This window comes from Bos grunniens, chromosome 7 (assembly GCF_055505025.1).
Source record: "Bos grunniens cultivar Pamir isolate PY7600 chromosome 7, Bosgru_T2T1.0, whole genome shotgun sequence".
NCBI lineage: Eukaryota > Metazoa > Chordata > Mammalia > Artiodactyla > Bovidae > Bos > Bos grunniens.
The window spans coordinates 50,590,920-50,608,272 of record NC_141171.1 but is presented as its reverse complement, the minus strand read 5'-3'; the positions used below and the strand labels follow the sequence as shown (position 1 = coordinate 50,608,272).

At 43.8% G+C, this 17,353-nt stretch overlaps 1 protein-coding gene across 1 annotated transcript in view; it reads left to right on the top strand.

Moving 5' to 3' along the window:
- The window catches only part of DNAJC18 (DnaJ heat shock protein family (Hsp40) member C18), a 31,663-nt gene extending 19,060 nt beyond the window's left edge, over positions 1–12,603 (top strand). Inside the window, exons 5-8 of the mRNA XM_086411925.1 lie at positions 389–498; positions 1,503–1,612; positions 4,155–4,327; positions 9,278–12,603. Coding sequence (XP_086268051.1) covers positions 389–498; positions 1,503–1,612; positions 4,155–4,327; positions 9,278–9,402 — 518 coding nt within the window. The 3' untranslated portion in view covers positions 9,403–12,603. The remainder of the gene's footprint in view (positions 1–388; positions 499–1,502; positions 1,613–4,154; positions 4,328–9,277) is intronic.
- Positions 12,604–17,353: the final 4,750 nt, after the last annotated feature.

Sequence of the window (17,353 nt, the reverse complement as noted above, 5' to 3'; positions counted from 1 at the left end):
GGAAGTTGGGTTAATTAAATGCCTTGGAAGTAGATTGAATTTTGTGGAGTTGCAATTACAGATACTAGTGACATAATCTGATATTGGGCAAGAAGGCAGATAAGAGCATGTCAGACAGGATTCATGGCCCAAGTGCTGTTTCTTTCTCTGCCTCTCGGGTTGCTCTCACTCGCTAGTTACAAAGGACTGTTTAAATAAGGGTGAGAGAGCTAAGCATGTCCCATTTTCAGCTGGTTCACTTGATATACCTACTGTTTTATTTTTCTATTGGGTAATATGGGACAATACCCTACCCTCAAAGAACCTAGTTGGAAGCACGGACCTTGGAAAAGGCAAGGAAGAGGTGTGTGCCATATTTGCGTGCTAAGTATTTTTCTTTCTTTTCCAGGAAATATTCATATGTTTTCAAATGTGACAGATGACACCCACTATTACCGCCGGCGGCACCGACATGAGAGAATGCAGACACGGAAGGAAGAGGAAGAAGATAAGCCTCAGGTACCTGGGGAGGATAGGACAATAGCGGCCCATAAACGCTCATACTGAAACTAACCCTTATGGAGTAAGATCAGGTTTTTGAAGTTCAGCTTGAGATATGTGCTAAAGCGTGCTTTAGGAAAGCAGAAGCATGGTAAGAAGAGCTGGATAACTGGCCCAAATAGGCCAGAATGGTACCCCCTCCCCCACCCATTCTTTGGGGACTATCCCGGGAAATCTGTTCCCCTATGGGGCTGTCTTGAAAAAGATTTTCTTGACTGCAGAGAATAGGGACCCCCTTTATAATATTCAGTACTAAAGGGGGTTTAAATTAAGAGATCGAGGGAGTCTCATGAAGCTCAAGGGCAGGAGGCACGCTGGGCCTTGTGACAGATGGGAGCCAGGAACTGGGGTGCTGTCAGGCATCACGCAGCTGTGCTCTCTGTGACTCTTGGGGCTAGACTGTCTCCAGTTTTCCTGACTCTCTACATCTGCTTTGTTCTGTCTAAGCAGCCTGGCTTTTCTACTTCCCCTTGCAAGTGTCCAGTCTACAGTGCCTCTGAGTGTGTGTCCTTACAAGTGACTGCCTAGCAGTGAATGGTGATGAATCTCAATCCCAGATTCTTAGGAAGAATGTGATCATCCCTGCTATGGTTAGATGTCTGCTAGATGTCCCCCAGTCTGCTCAGCTGAGGCCAAGGCAACAGAACTGCATGATAACATGACCTTGTGAGGGTACAGGCTGGGCAGACTAGCACACAGGTGTCTGCTTCATTGGTCTTAGAAAAGGAGGCTGCAGGATTACTGAGTGTCAGTCCAGGTTGTGGGTGGGCCCCCTTCAGCCTTTTCAGCAGACAGAATGGAGCTGTTTGGTACTTCTCAGCAGAAAATACAACCTTCTCAGAAAAACTATGGGCAATGTGCAATGCATTAGTAATGCATATTTTCTTTGGGAAAACTGTCCTATTTTCAGTAAGCTTTATATTGATGAAGAGTACTTACACCAAATATTTTTTCTTTTTCAGACTACATATTCTGCATTTATTCAGTTACTTCCAGTTCTGGTGATTGTGATCATATCTGTGATTACTCAGCTGCTAGCTGCTAATCCCCCATATAGTCTGTTCTATAAATCGTAAGTCAAATACTTAAAATCTTTCTTAACAACAAGCTGGTACATTTCTAACATTTCACGTCACCTTTTGTTGTGGAAAACACTGGTTTTGTGTTTAAAGGAGCAGCTGGATAGTAATAATGCAGAGACTCAAAATTACTTCAGGCAGTTTTCCATGTATTCAGGACCTGGATTGTTTTGTTCTATAGCGACATCATCTGGTCAACTGCGGAACAGCAACAGATGGTTTCTGAGGGATTAACAGACTAACTCCAGGTTCAGATTAAATCTTTAACATTCCATGTTAGAGTTAGAAAGGACCGTAATGAGCTTGTGAAAGTATCGCTGCACCCCTGTGAATCTGAGAACATAGTAACTAAGATCTAGTGATTATGCCCAATTTAAGAAACTGCAAGATTAGGACTTTTATTCATAAGGCTGTGCAGTCAAACCATAGTATCTCATTTCTTTGCTTTTGCTAAAAATATAGAAATCATTATAAAGTTTGTATTGCATGAAAAATATGAGCTCTGGTAGGAATTTTTAAATTTCTTCAATTAAGTATTTCAGTTAAATCAGTTCTCAAAGTTTGATCCCTAGACCAAGCATTAAGTGGCAACATGTTAGAAGTGCAAACTCTTAGGCCTTACTCTGTATCTATTGAATCAGAAACTCTAGAGGTGAGAACCAGCAATATGAGTTTTAACAAGCCTTCCAGATAATTCTGGTCCATGCAAAATTTGAGAATCACTGGTTTTTTTTTAATTAATAATGGGAAATGAGCCATTATTCACAATTAGAGTTTAGCAGACAAAAAACTTTCAAATGTGGACTCTGTCGTGGAACAGTACCTAAGAGGAAGAGCTCTTGGTGATCACTATAGCCTTAAGGCTATCATTCTAGATCAATATCTTCATTTTACAGAGAGGAAAGCTGAGACTCAGAGAGAGGTTATTGCTATCAGGTCATGCTGGCGTGAGTCCCTCTGATTTCCTGACTTCCCATATTTCTCCATATGCTACTGCCACCTCCTTTCTTGTCAGGCCAGTGAGGTAGGCAGGAACCTGCCCTCAGCTTTCCAGAAACAGGCAAGAGCAATCGGGGCCTGAGCTCTTAGACATCCAGCAAGATCCATGAGTTAAGAGATCAAAGGAAAAGCTAGGAAAAGGTCAAATATAACTCCTTTAAGATAGACTTTGTTCAATCTGAACAAAGTCAGCTTGGATTTGCACAGTACCATCACATTGTTTTAACTGGAATTTGAGCTCCCTTCTATACTTTCTTATGGTTAGACTTTAGTTAACCCACGACCTGTTAAAGTTTCTGAACATCAGAGACTTTTGGATATCACTAAGAGTTCGCCTGGAGGTATAATTGAAATCTATTGTCTCAGTTTTTTGCAGTTCTCATCTAACAGCTATGTGTGAAGTACTTTTTATCATGTCCTAAAAATTGCTACTAAGTTGGTATAAGCTGTCTCGTTATTTGTGAATAGTTTACTGTAGCAATCATTTCATTCAACCAACATTTACCAGTAGCCACTCTGTGCCAGCTGCCATGCCAGGTCCTACAGAATATATAAATTGCTTTTTAAATTTTCAGCATTCTACTTTTAACAGAGAAAACAGTCTAAGAGAGGTGAATCCAGGTAGCTGCACCTTCATGTTCATAGCAACAATGTTTATGGTAGCCACGACGTGGAGAAAGCCTACACACACACACGCACACGTATATACACACACAGGAATATTATTCAGCCCTAAAAAATGAAAATTCTAGCATTTCTGACTACACTGAGGGACTCTGAAGGCATTATGCTAAATGAAGTAAGTCAGAGAAAGACAAATACTGTATAATCTCACTTATATGTGGAATCTAAAAAAAAACAACTCAGAAAAGGAGATCAAATTTCTGGTTACCAAAGGTGGAAGAGAGAGGGAGGGGAATTGAAGGAAGATGGTCAAAGGTGCAAACTAATAGTTGTAAGATAAATGTTAGTAAATACGGTGTATGTCACATACAATACAGTGTTATAGTAGTTAACACTGCTGTATGATAGGAAATGATAGAAAAGTTAAAGAGACTAAGTAGTAAGAGTTCTCATCACAAGGAAAATTTTTTCCTTTATTCTTGTCTGGTTTTTTTTTTTTTTTTGGTCTTCTTTATTTTGTTTTTATTGTATCTATATGAGAAGACAGATGTTAGCGGATTACCTATTAGACATGTTAGACATTGTGGTAATCATTTCACAATATATGTAAACCCATCATGATGTATGTCTTAAATTTAAAGAGAGAAAGAGGGAGAAAGAAGAGAGGGAGATGACTCATTTAAGAGAATAAAGTAAATATGCTGAGACTGAATCCACTTGAACATGCTCATAGAGTAGCGACAATGACAACATTGCACTTACTGCTTTGCTTGGGAAATAATAAATGTTGATGTGTTAGAAATGGTATTTGCATCTATGAAGAGGTGAGTGTGATGATGATATCAGCGAGGCCAGTGCTAAGAATGATATTTCCAAATATAACAAGCACACCTGAGCCTCTCCTTGTTTTAGGACCTTGGGCCACACCATTTCTAGAGAAACCCAGAACCTACAGGTGCCTTACTTCGTGGATAAAAACTTTGACAAGGCCTACAGAGGTGCATCTCTGCGTGACCTGGAGAAGACGATAGAGAAGGATTACATTGATTACATCCAGACCAGTTGTTGGAAGGAGAAACAACAAAGTAAGATGCTTAAAAGGGGCTTTAGCTGGTGCCACCCTGAGGTATCCCCAGCGTAGCGATCTCTCCTCTCTTTCTGAGCTACTCATGTTTATGTGAACACGGACAGGACAGAGCCCCATTCAGGATATTAGAAATATTGTGATAAAAAGGGAGGCTTATGACAGGATACGTGTGGCCAGGGCTTGAAATCTTCAGGGACTTAGGCAGGACTAGTTGCCTGTCTGTCTGTCTCTGAGTTGCTACATCTGTCTGCCTATCTGCCTTCTGTCCTTTCTTTGCCAACTGTTTTCGTACGTTTTTTCAAGCTCTCCTTGACAGCCTTGATTTGCCCTAGTTTATTTTGGTTGCCACCCTCTTATTCGTTCCCCCAACTTCCCCAACCCCACCAGTCATTGGCCCCTTTCTACGTCACAAGGTTCCTCTTTAAGTAGCTCGCTGCTTTGGTCCATGGTTTCTTAATTCCACATTTCCCAGAGGGAAATCTGCTCCAGCCTAACCAAAGTTTGATAGGTTGTTGTTATTGAGTCTGGTGCCCCTTCTCTTCCCCTCCAATCAGCTGTGGCCACACAGAACAAAAGTGACTCTCTTACTGGAACAGGACTTCCACACCGTTTCCCTGTCTGGAGACAGCGAGGGTGACAGTATTGGCTTACGATTTGGCTTACGACTGCAGTGAGCATTCATGGGGAGTGCTGTAACAAGGCAGCCCTGCCTCAGCCAACAGGCTCCCTTTCTTCCCACTTGAATTCCCCCCTGCCCGCACACACACACACACACACACACACACACACACACACACACACACACAGAGGCATTAGTAATTGTATCTTATAAAACTTGGCTTTGGTTAATTTTTAAAAAGCAAACTAACTCATTTTAAAAAACTTATCACCGGGTATTATTAAACATCTAACAGTGTCTGATAAATTTAGATCCTCAGTCACAGTGCTACTAAGCGCTTGCTGAGCCATCTGCATCCCAACCCCACCCCAAGTTAATCTCTCCTTCCTCTGTGTGTTTAAAGCCCTTCACTCATCCTACTGAAGTACCACCCTCACAGTGTTCCTGTCCTCTAGGTATATGACAGTCTCCCTGCTGGACTCTGGGCTCTCTGAGGTCAAGAACCATGTCTTACTAATTTTGTGTCCCAAGCCCTTGGCAGTCTTTGCTTCAGAACAGATGCTCAACAAATGTCTTTTGAAGAGTGGATTCTCGGGACTGGAAAAAGTGAAACTGCTGAGGGATCACTGAGCAGGGCTAGTGTCCTAACCCTGGCCCTGAGGGACCTTGTGTCCACTGTCTACTCCTGTAGGGTGGAGCCCACTTGACCTCTCAGTGCCTTAGGAGCATGGTGGGCATTGACTTGGATGTAAGGGGGAATTCAGCAGGAAGAGGCGATTGCTTTTTTTATTGAAAAAACAAAAAACAAGGGGTCTGGAAGTAACCCTACCCCACTGTCAAACTAGGTTTTTCTAGTTTCAAAAACCAGGAAATAATTTTAGAGCAAGATAGAGGCCTTAGACTTAAAGGCATTATAATTGATCACCTGATCCAAATCAGGTGAGGGTCAGTGTATGTCCTAAGAATCTCCATTGTTTTAGGCCATGAGAGGGTCTTGAATTTGTTGCTTTATGCAATAAATTGGTGAAAATATATATTTCTTAAACCCTACCCCGCCACACACACACACACCAGCTAGAACTATGCAAAGAGCTCATGGTTAGGATTTCCTGGTGGCTCAGATGGTAAAGACTCTACCTGCAATTCAGGAGACCCAGTTTCGATCCCTGGGTCAGGAAGAATTCCCTGGAGAAGGAAATGGCAACCCACTCCAGTATTCTTGCCAGGAGAATCCCATGGACAGAGGAGCCCGGCAGGCTACGTTCCATGGGGTCACAAAGAATCGGACACAACTCAGCGACTAACACCTTCATGGAAAGGATTACACCTAAGGTGGCTTCTAGCCTTGTGTCCCCATCCTCGTGAGGCCTGCTTCCAGGGCTTTGGCACCTTCCAGGTATAATCAAGTGGGTGAGCATGACATGTGTACCCACAAGTTCCAAACCGGGGGTTATCAGCACACACCCCTTAAAAATCTATTTCTGGCATTTAAGGATGGTGGCTGTCCGGAGCCGCCACACAACCCAAGTGCCATTTGAGAACAGGCAGCATCTGCCCTCCGGATCCAGCAGCAAGTGCAGCCAACATGGTTAAATTTAGCACATGGATGGAGGTTGTAAAAATAAACCTGCTTGAGAACAAAGTTCAGTCTTAGCAAAATACCGAATGGAAACTGCTTTTAGCAAAGGTTAGCCATTGTCTTTTAACATCTTTTGTTAATTTCTGTGCTCTGCTCTTCCTTAGAATGTTCATCAGAGTGAATTTCTATGAGTACTCCTTTACTGTAAACACTGGTGCCCTGTCTACCCCTTCACAGCTGCATCTAGATAATAAAGCCAACGCTAGGGGAGGTGGCCATGGCCCTGGGCTGGGACAGACTAAAATAAAAGGCAGGACTGCCTCCTGACCTGGCTGAGTGGGACTGAGACCCCAGCCCTGCCTGGCAGAGGAGAACTGTCCAAGCTCTGGAGCAGGATAGCAGAGAGGGCAGAAGCTTAGGCTTTGAAATGGGTATAAAATGAACTTCCTCCCAAGGAGGTTGTATGGATTATAGAAGATGACATGAGTATAACACTTAGCATAGAGTCTAGCATATAGTAAGTGCCCTGATCCTAACAGAATCCAGACCTCGCTTGGCCTTGCTCAACTAGATGTAGCTCTGTCTCACAGGGCTGGATCATGAGGGTGGTTGGGATCTGTCAGGACTCCCATCTGGGCTTTTGGGCAGAGCATTTTGGGAGAGGAGGCTCTGGGACTTGCTTCTCTTGGCAATTTGCCCAAGTCAGTTTACTCTAAAGGCTCAGTGCTCTGCTCATCTATTACACTGGCATTTGGAGCAGGGGAAACATTATGCAGAGAAGAAAACAGTGTTCCTTGGATTCTGCCCCTGCCAAAGATTTTGTTTTTCCTTAGAAGGTACTGAATATTAACAGAATTTGTCAAAAGTAACATATTCATTGAGTTGAGCTTTTGTTCATTGAAGTACAAAAGGATTCAGTGGCTATCTGGAGAGAAGTTTCTCCAACCATGATCATGGGGGTGTGGGGCATTGTTCCTTGAAACACTGTTCTTCTGCAGGGTCATTGCTCTGGAGCAGGGTTCTAAACCTTTGGAGCATGTTTTGAGAAAGCATTCATATATGTGCACGTATGTTTTCTTTCATCAGCTTATTACAGTGGTTGTCAGTGTAGAAAATAGAAAGAATCACTAGCCGTTAATGTTTTCTGGAATGAGATTTCAGGCAGTGAGACATCTGGATAAGGTCAGTAACAAAAAACCCTAAGGAAATCATTTCAAGGAAAAGCTGAGCCACAGAATCTGCTCTACATACTGGTGCAGCTGTGACTCCAGAGGATCACAGAGCCCTCTTGAACAGGTTTCCCACATGCCGAAGCAGCCAGACAAATGGAGTCAGTGCCCAGCTCTGGGTGGAACAAGGCAGCAAGGACTCTCATTTGGGTGCGGCCCATGATCCTCCACAAAGCTGCATCACCCACGAGAATGCCCATGCCAAGGCAAGCTCTGGCTGGCACGCAATGCAGGCCCCACACCATGAGGTGAAAGCACATTGTTCTGGAGCCTAGGAGACTTGCTGCTTGCCAAGCAACTGCTGGGCCAGGGCCTGGGCTCTGAGCCCCTATTGAAGAGGGTGGGTTTTCATGCATCCCCACCCCTCGCCCTAAAGTCCTGCACTTAATCTGCACTTTGGGCCTTACTTGGTGTAAACAGAATCATTGTGAGCAGAAATGCCAGTATTTTGTGTCGATAGAGACTTATTCAGAAACCAATGCCCATTGTTTCCCATGGCTAAGTATTAAGTCCTGTTTCCAGTCAGTTTGCTGATTAATCAGACAGGTGCCTCGTGTTCACCAAGAAAAACAAAATCTGTCAGCAAGATGATTAAGAATGAATAGGCATATTTAAGAATGATTAAAATAGCATTTTCACAAGTATGGGCCTTTAAACACTGAGTAGCTACCTGCTGTTGAAGCTACACAGGCCCTCCAAGCATGCCTTCCTGTTAATACACAACATGTCTCTGGAGGTTCTCTTCAGGCATTCCTTCCTCAGAGTGTCTCTGAAACTACACAAAAGAATGAAAAAGAGAGGTAGCCAAACCGCTGCTGAGTCTGGGAGGACAGCAGAGATTATATTCTGGTTAAAAATAGAATGACCTTCTCCACTATGAGGAGAAAATGAAATACATTTTGTCAAGGAGATAGAGGTCACCAGATCCAGATGATTTCACTTTTAAAAGAATCCAGCTGCCTTTGCCCTTTGAGTTAGGGGCCCCCCATGTGGTGAGGGCATGAAGGATGCAGCCAGCAGCCTGGGCACCTAGAGCAGGCAGGCCCCCAGAGGAGGGCTCTGTGTCCATCAGCGCGTGTGAGTTATGCTCCAGCAACTCGGGAATGGTGAAGCAGCTGCTTTTGTTTCAGATGACAGGAACAGGCGATCGGACTCCATTCTATCCCAACTGCCACGTGAATACCATTCGTAGGAAAGCCTTGACACAGAGTCTCCTCTTACTGCACACGTGCAGGTTCCCTAAGTCTTGTGCCAAATGTTCTATTGATAAGAACTAAGTCTGGTGCTTTTGTAATGGAGCACAGATACTGTCGGACTCCAGGATCACAGGTGTCCCTTAATCCTCAGCACCTGGTGTGGTATAGCTTCCTGATACATGTTTCTCGAGTAAATGAATTTTTTTCTTAAACTTAATTGAAAGAAAAAGCATTAAAGTAAAAGGAGCTTTGCTTCCAGAAGTATTGAAGTGAAACAAAGGAGCTCAACTCTCTTGATGAATTGGTTACCTCTTTTATCTTTCAGAGTCGGAGTTGACCAATTTGGCAGGATTATACAGAGATGAACGACTGAAACAGAAAGCAGAATCTCTGAAACTTGAAAACTGTGAAAAACTTTCCAAACTTATTGGCCTACGCAGAGGTGGCTGAGAGGCTGATAGTCCTACGCAGGCTCGGGGTTTTGCTACATGTTACTGTTTATGTTCCTAATTCCATTTTATAATACAAAATTAGGAAATGATGAACATTTCACAATTTGCTAACTTTGTTTGGTGGGCAGAGTTGGAGGCGCTTCAGCATGGAGCCAGACTTGTCATCACAGAATCCTTCCTGGGGGTTGGCTTCAGGAACAAGGGGCAGGTCATCTAAATTCACGGCCAAGCATTAGATCCAGCCCCCTGAGCCGTACCTACCTGCCTCTAGGAATGTAGTTCAGGGCATCCCAGAGCAGATTCATATTTTCTTCCTTCTTCAGTGAAATCTCAATATCCAGTCATTCCTAGGCTTAGCCAAAGCAGCTTAATATTGGTTGTTTACAATGTGCCATGAGAAATTATACCTCTCCTGTTGTTAGAGTCATCTCCCCACCAGATGCAGTTGTTGTAACAACTCAGCTTTCCATTTTCAAAGGGGAATACAGAGAAACGCAAACTGTTGTCCACAGTTTTCCATTTGCCTAATCTCTGTTTAGTTACTGGCATTAGCAAACTACCTGATTTCAGTTTCTTTTACTTTCTTAACCCTCTCTCTTACAAAGGGCCCAGAAATTAAGAGTTACTGAGTAAACAGTTCAGTGGACACACAGAAACAGGGGCCAGGGGTGAAGGTAAAAAGCAAGTCTGAGTCTCAGCTGTTCAGTGCAGTTTCCCTAGTCCATTATAGAACACAGAGAATGTTCTTTGTCATTTTTCCTTGCAGCATCACACTTGAGCTGAGTCCCTATACCCCATAGAGGTACAGTGGTCAGATCTAAGAGGAGGCATTCCCACCTAGCCAGGCTGCTCAGACCTAGAGATAGATAGGAAAGACCCTTAGTCTGTGGCTCTGGGGCCTGGTGGGATCTGGTGTTGGCCCAGCAGTCACTTTGTTTAACCCAGTGACCTGTGGTTGTGATAGGAGATGCTTTTTTCATGTAGTCAATGTCTGTTAAGTGCCTGGTATGGATAAGACCATCAGCCCAAAGAGGCTACGTGGTTGACCTGGGTCACACAACTGGTTGTGGCAGAGCTAGATGGTAGGCTGATTATCAAGTACAGAGTGAGTGAACATCCCCCTTGCTCAGGTGATTCTAGCCATATTAGTAAAAGCAGAAGCTTTCCCAAGGATGCCCCTCCTGCACCACCTCCCAGCCTGGAACCTGGTATCCTATCTATGGCAGTCCTGCATCCACTCAGCACACCTCACTACACCACTTACCATACCAAACAAAAAGAGGCAACTCTTCCCACTGGTGACAAGGAAGAGGGAAGCCATCGCATGGACTGTGTGGTTCTGGGACTTTCTGTGGAGGTGAGCTACAGGATTGAGCTGCCCAGATTCTATCATGAATCTGAACCTAGAAGGATCAGTAGGTGACTGTAGTCAACACTCCATGTGTTTTCAGGATGGAAGAAAAGTTCCTGTTGCAAGGAGAGTCTACATTAAAACTCATTTCCAAAGTAGAGTTTCTCCTTTCAGTGGCAGAGCCATGATTTAAGCAGACGTATTTAGTATGGTTCACCTGGGAGCATCCCACAGGGTCAGGAGATGAGTGCAGAGGTAAAGAGTGGGGCTTTCGTGGCTGGTAGGGGACACCTGCTCAGTTCCAGGGAGGGAGAGCAGCTCCAGAGATGGCCAAATTTTTGTCACCCAACTAGGTCTATCTTCTGGGTTTGGGGGGACTTCCTTGTTCCCCTTGGAGTGAATGAAGGGATTTACATGGTAAAATGTGCCTGTGAGCCAGATGGGCTGTAGAAGGTTGTTTTCCTATACATACAAAAATCAAAGCTCTACTCTCCCCAACCCCAAACTCTGCTAGAAAATGGACCATAATTAAACTGACTTGACAGGTTAAAAGTCCCTGCTCTAGGTGCCCATGAATAGTGTAGTCACACATTTTATGGATTTCATGGCAGAGATGAGTTATCTGTGATGATACTAAATAGAGGCAATACTAACTCACTTCATTAGATGTCAGGTCTATTGTCTGTTTTTATAGCACTGATGGTACCGTTTTATTTATTACCTAATAGACGACAACACTCACATCACATTCCTCAAGGGGATAGTATGTGCTTTGGATTGGAGGATAGTTTAATCTATTTGGTACTGTCCAGAATATTGTTAAACTATAATTTCCTGGGTTGCATTTTTAGATGGGTTGTTTGCATGGTGGTAAAATAAGTGTTTTCCTCTTGCCTACATCATTTGGAAGGTTTTATCATATATAAACTTTCTAGTTATGGCTTATTCTTGCTGTCAGAACTTGGCATGCAGCTCTCGACTATTTTTGTGAGCATGAATGCAGACTGGCGACGGGGCTAAGAAGTAGGGCTTGAGGCTCAAGCAGAAACCGAAGCTCTCAAAAGAATGGAAGTGCCTTCTGCAGCACATGATCAGCAGTGAGGAGGGTGGGATAAAAACCCTTCTCATTACAAAGGGCAGCACAATTTGAAGGCATCTGTGTCCCCAGGTTAGTAACCCTGGGGTTCATCTGCTCAAACTAGAACGCTTCTGAACTTCCTTGATCAGCGCCAGGCCTCACAGTTTGGGAAAAGTGACCAGTAAGAAAACACCATTGCTGTTCTTTCTGTTGGAAACTGTTAGAAATTATGCTGAACTCCAAACCCCACGTGGAATCCAGCAGCCTGGCCAAGCTATGTGTTATTCTCATTTATGTCCTCACACTCAGGACTGGCTTTATGAGGAGACACTGTTGGGATTCCAGAGCTTTCTTTTATGAATTGGCCACACATGTGAGTTCACTGTCTGCATGCACTGTTCCTCACAGGAGCTAGCGCTTAATTAGTATTTATTTTTTATTCCTTTAAGGTGTAAGCTTAGTGTCCTAATATATTTTTGGAAAGGACCAACTTACTATACATCTTATTTTTTGAGCCTGCATTGTTGATACCTTGTACAGTGACCACCGAGAAACTATATACCTATGTGTTAGATATGATTACATGATTTGCATCACATTGAGTATTTGTAATTAAAGATGTGAATGTTCTGTGACCAGAACCAGGTTTGACACAGATGGAATCAGCTTATGATGGAGTGAGAATCCTGAAAAATCTGGTCACCTGATCCACAGCATCTGGACTGAGTATATTTTAACAGAGAAAGAAATTAAATGATTTTATATTAAAAGAATGGCTTTATAGTTTTCCTTTGTTCTTTTACCTTTGCCCATGGCACTCTTAGGTCCTACATATTGCCTGACTCCTTGGAGCCACTTAGGACTAGACTAGACCAGAGCTCTTGACCTCTGCTCCAGTGTTCCCTCATACATCAATGGAATTATTGGTGTTTAGAACAATAGATAGCATCGGTGACACCACCAATTCAATATTTGTTTTCCATCGGATATCAGCAGCTGCAGCTTATTACAACCAACAGATACATCAAATCCACTTAGCATCTGAACATCAGGTGTTATCCCAGTTCCTTGCTGGTTTTGTTCCTCATGGTCCTGTTAGGTTAGTCATGGCTTAGAAATACAGGACATTGTTAATATAATCGTAATACCTTTCATGTGAAGAAAGATTAAGATTACTCAATTCAGCAAAGATGGAGAACTTACTATGTGCCAGGTGAGCTGAGCTTTTGGGATGGAGATCAGGAAACAGTGAAAGCCAGCACCACTGCTCCTGGAGCTCTCATCTAACAGGGAGGCCAATTAGACAATAGTTCCCAGTGGGATGAATGTCAAAGGGGGGACCAAAGGAATCTATAACAATGGGACTTAATCCAGGATGAAGGATCAATGAAAACAATTCTGAGGGAAAAGAGACTTGAAATGTAATCATCCTTCTTACAGAGTGCAGTGATTAAAAATGGGGATGGAAGCAACACCATTGAAATGCTCCCATTTCCATGAATAGCACCACCATCCATCCAAGAAAAAAGTCAGAAACCCAGAAGACTCTGTGTGGTAGACTTTTAAATTTGGTATCCTCCAATGGATCACGCCTAATATTCATGACCTTGTGTAGTCCCCTTTCTGACCTGGGCTGGCCTTGATCTTTAACCAATAGAATGTGGCAAAACCAGCAGCTTCCATTTAGGTCCTACCACCCTGAGACCACTAAGCTAACTGCGTGGAGAAGCCATCCAGAGGAGAACCAAACAACTGAGCTGGCAGCAAGAACTGAACCCAGACACGTATCATCTGAGCCAAACTGGTTATGCCACCCCTGCTGATGATCACAGCAGAAATGAGCTGCATACCAAGCCCAGTTCAAACTGCAGAATCTTGAGCAAGTAATACACTAGGTACTGTTTTAAGCCATTACATTTTGTGGTAGTCTGCAGCAGTAGAACAGAGAAGGCGATGGCACCCCACTCCAGTACTCTTGCCTGGAAAATCCTATGGACGGAGGAGCCTGGTGGGCTGCAGTCCATGGGATCACTAAGAGTCGGACACGACTGAGCAACTTCACTTTCACTTTTCACTTTCCTGCATTGGAGAAGGAAATGGTAACCCACTCCAGTGTTCTTGCCTGGAGAATCCCAGGGATGGGGGAGCCTGGTGGGCTGCCATCTATGGGGTCGCACAGAGTCGGACACGACTGAAGCAACTTAGCAGCAGCAGCAGCAGTAAAAAACCAAACACCTCGGCTCCCTTTCCCCATATCCCTTCCATTGTTAAGTCCTATCAGTTTTACCTCCAGGACACCCCAAATCCATCTACTCTGTCTCCTCTGATACCATCTGACTCCCAAACTACCATCCACCTTGACAGAAACCACTGCAGTAGTTGCCTAAGTATAAGTAGTCTCTGTGCATCCACTCAGGGTCCCCTCCAATCTGTACACCTTGCTGCAACCAGAGACATAGTTTCAAAGCATAAATTACAGCATAACACCCTCTTGCTTAAAATATTTCAGTAGCTTTCTTTTGCTCTCATAATAAGAATCAGTAAAGTCTTCTGCATGGCCTAATGCTTAACAAGCCTCTACCAAGTTTCTGGCCTCTATCCTAGCATGATGTCCTGTATATTGTTTTCTTTTCTGCCATACTAACCTTTTAGTTACTACACTCTGCCAACCTTCTTCCCCAAGGGACATTGTATTCACATTTCCCTCTTTCTGGTACCCTTTCCCACTTCCCTGCCCCTGCCCACCTTTGTTAAGTGCTTCCTGGTTACCTTAATAGGTTTCATTCAGCTCAAACATCTTTTCCTTACAGCCTTTCCTGACACCCAGGCTGGGCTAAATCTCCTTTTAAATTACTCTTATTCCTCTTTTTCTTGCTTGAATAATGACTTAAATTGGGATTTATTTGGGTGTTTATTTGATTATTATCTGTCTCCCCCATTAGACTAAGTTCCAGTCTGGTTTTATCTGAACTGAACCTTGGAAGGAAATGACATGACACCTGTCAGGACTTCCTCTGGAAGTGCAGCTCAAATTCTCTGAAACTACTCCCATCAAAAGGTAGGAGGTGTCCCTTCTGCTTGAATCTGTACTCTGTGGTTTCTTGAACCAATAGAGTTGGGCAGAAGTGACACTAACCCAGTTTTTAGGCCCAGAGCTTAAGAAAAACGCATCTCTCATTTTGTCATTTTGAGGGTTTATTGGCCGCAGACTCAGCTTGCAGGATCTTAGTTCCCTGACTAGGGATCGAACCCAGGTCACCAGCAGTGGACGCGCAGGGTCCTAACTAACTACTGGACCACCAGAATGTTTTGTCACTTTGGATGCAGTCACATGCTATAAGAGAGCCCAAACAGCCCGTGGAGAGGCACCAAGAACCCTGGTCCTCATAGAGCAGAAATAAGATTTCACCATTGAACTTTGCCCAAGCTGAAGATTTCTGAGCAAAATGACTTTTTTTGAAGCTATTAATTTTGGGTGGTTCGTTAATAGAGCAATAGATAACCAGAACATCAACCACGATGACAGCCCTGTGAAGAAAGGCAGTCCTTCCTGGAGCAGGATCACAAAGCTATCTGTGATGTCATGTTATCCTGAGCCTTGCTGAGCCCCAGCTGGCGAGGAACCTGTAGTGTCTGTTGTCACAGAGTGGGAGTCTTGGCAGTCCCTGGACAGAGGGACCATCCCAGATCAAGTCCGTGCTAGTATGCCGTGGGCCTGGATCCAGGGTTCTCTCTTGCTCACAACTTCCCACCCCCTAGAAACTGGCTGCGGGAGCCTATTTCACTCCAGAGTTTTGCCCTGAACATGGAGAGCAGCTGGTGAAAGTGATCTTTGAGTGGCAAGGGACATAAAGCATCACCTCATGAAAGACCCTAGAGAGGAGAAACTTAGGGATCGCTGCCCCAGAGCAATGTACAGCTTTGTCCAGGGTGATTCAGAGGAACATTCGCATTTGAAACACAAAGTTCCAAGAGGGCTCTGTCCTGAGGTACATAAATCACAGAACATCCTACAGGCCCATGATAATCCAATACCATAGCCACTAGCCACATATGGCTATTTAAATGTCAATGTTAACTAATTAGAATTTTTATTAAATATTTAAAAAGCACTCCTCAGTCACATGAGCCATATTTCAAGTGCTGCCAAGCCACGTGAGGCTAGTGGCTGCTGGCACTGGACAGTGCAGAACGTTTCCATCACAGAAAGGTCCATCTATGACCTTAGAGATTGATCCACAGAGGTGGCCTTACCCTCAAGGACATCAGAAGAAACACAATAAAAAAGGAAAGAAAAAAAGGGAAAAATAAAACAAGGATTACCACTGGGAGATCCACAGGAATGATCATGTTTTGTCAGGTCACAACATCCAGCCAAAAAGAGATACCCAGGCAGCTGAGGAGAGCACCCTAAGTGACTTACCTGCCATTTCAACTTCCCTTTGTGGTCATTGACAACATATTTTCCCAAATTCCTTAATATAGTCATTTCCTACTTGGGAGTTTCAAATTCCATAACTTCAGAATCCATTATGTTCACAAAATACTACATAGCATCATGATTAAGAACATGGACTCTGAAATCAAACTGCCCCCGTCAAAACACTGTTTCAAAGCTCAATGGCTTGGGTGACTTTGACTTACTGGGTTATTCATTCTCATAGAAACTACATTTTCTCATCTGTAAAATGGGGATATTAAAATCGAGTTCACAAGGTTATTATGAAGGTCACATGAAATAATACTAATAAGGCATAACAGTATCATGAAATAGTGAATACTTGATAAATATTAGTTCTGGTTTACCCCAAGCATAATCTTATTTGGGTTTCAAAACAAACCCTCATCGGGGATTGGTGGGGATATGTAATCACTTTATTTTTCCTTTCCTCCATTTTACAAGTCTCCTTCAAAGCCTGACTTCAGTTCTAATATCTTCAGACTCTTCAGGTTGCCCAAAGCCTGGTCCCAGAATATAAGGACTCTTATCTTAGATTAAGTCACTTTTCTTGAATATTTTTTAGCTTCCCTTCATTGGGAAGCTCAGGCCCCCTAAGTACTAAGTGTGTTCCTAAGAGCTTCGAAGAGGGATCACATTAGTCTCATACTATGCGGGAAATTCAGAGTTTAGAGTGGGATAAAGACACACGCAGGGGTTGTCCATGACTCTTGCTTCAAGGTCTTGCATGTAGTTTAATGGGTCCTGGGGGAAGGCTGTGGGCCGGTGTGAATGTTGCCTGCTCCTCAGCCCTTAGAGTAAGTTTAAACCGGGCCCTGCCCGCTCCTCAGGACTGCGTAATAAAGACACCACATAACAAACGTGCAAATTCCCTATAAACCTAAATTACTAACGGTGCTGCAGGTTCTCTGCCCGAGGCGGCTCCTGTAAGAGAGCGACTCTTTTAAGAGGCGGGCCCCATCCCTGCAAACAAAGGAAGTCCCCGCCCCTGGTTGCCAGGGTGCTTTGTGGCGCCGCATTCTCATTGGTGGGCGTCAGCGGTGAAGCAGCCCGCGGCAGCC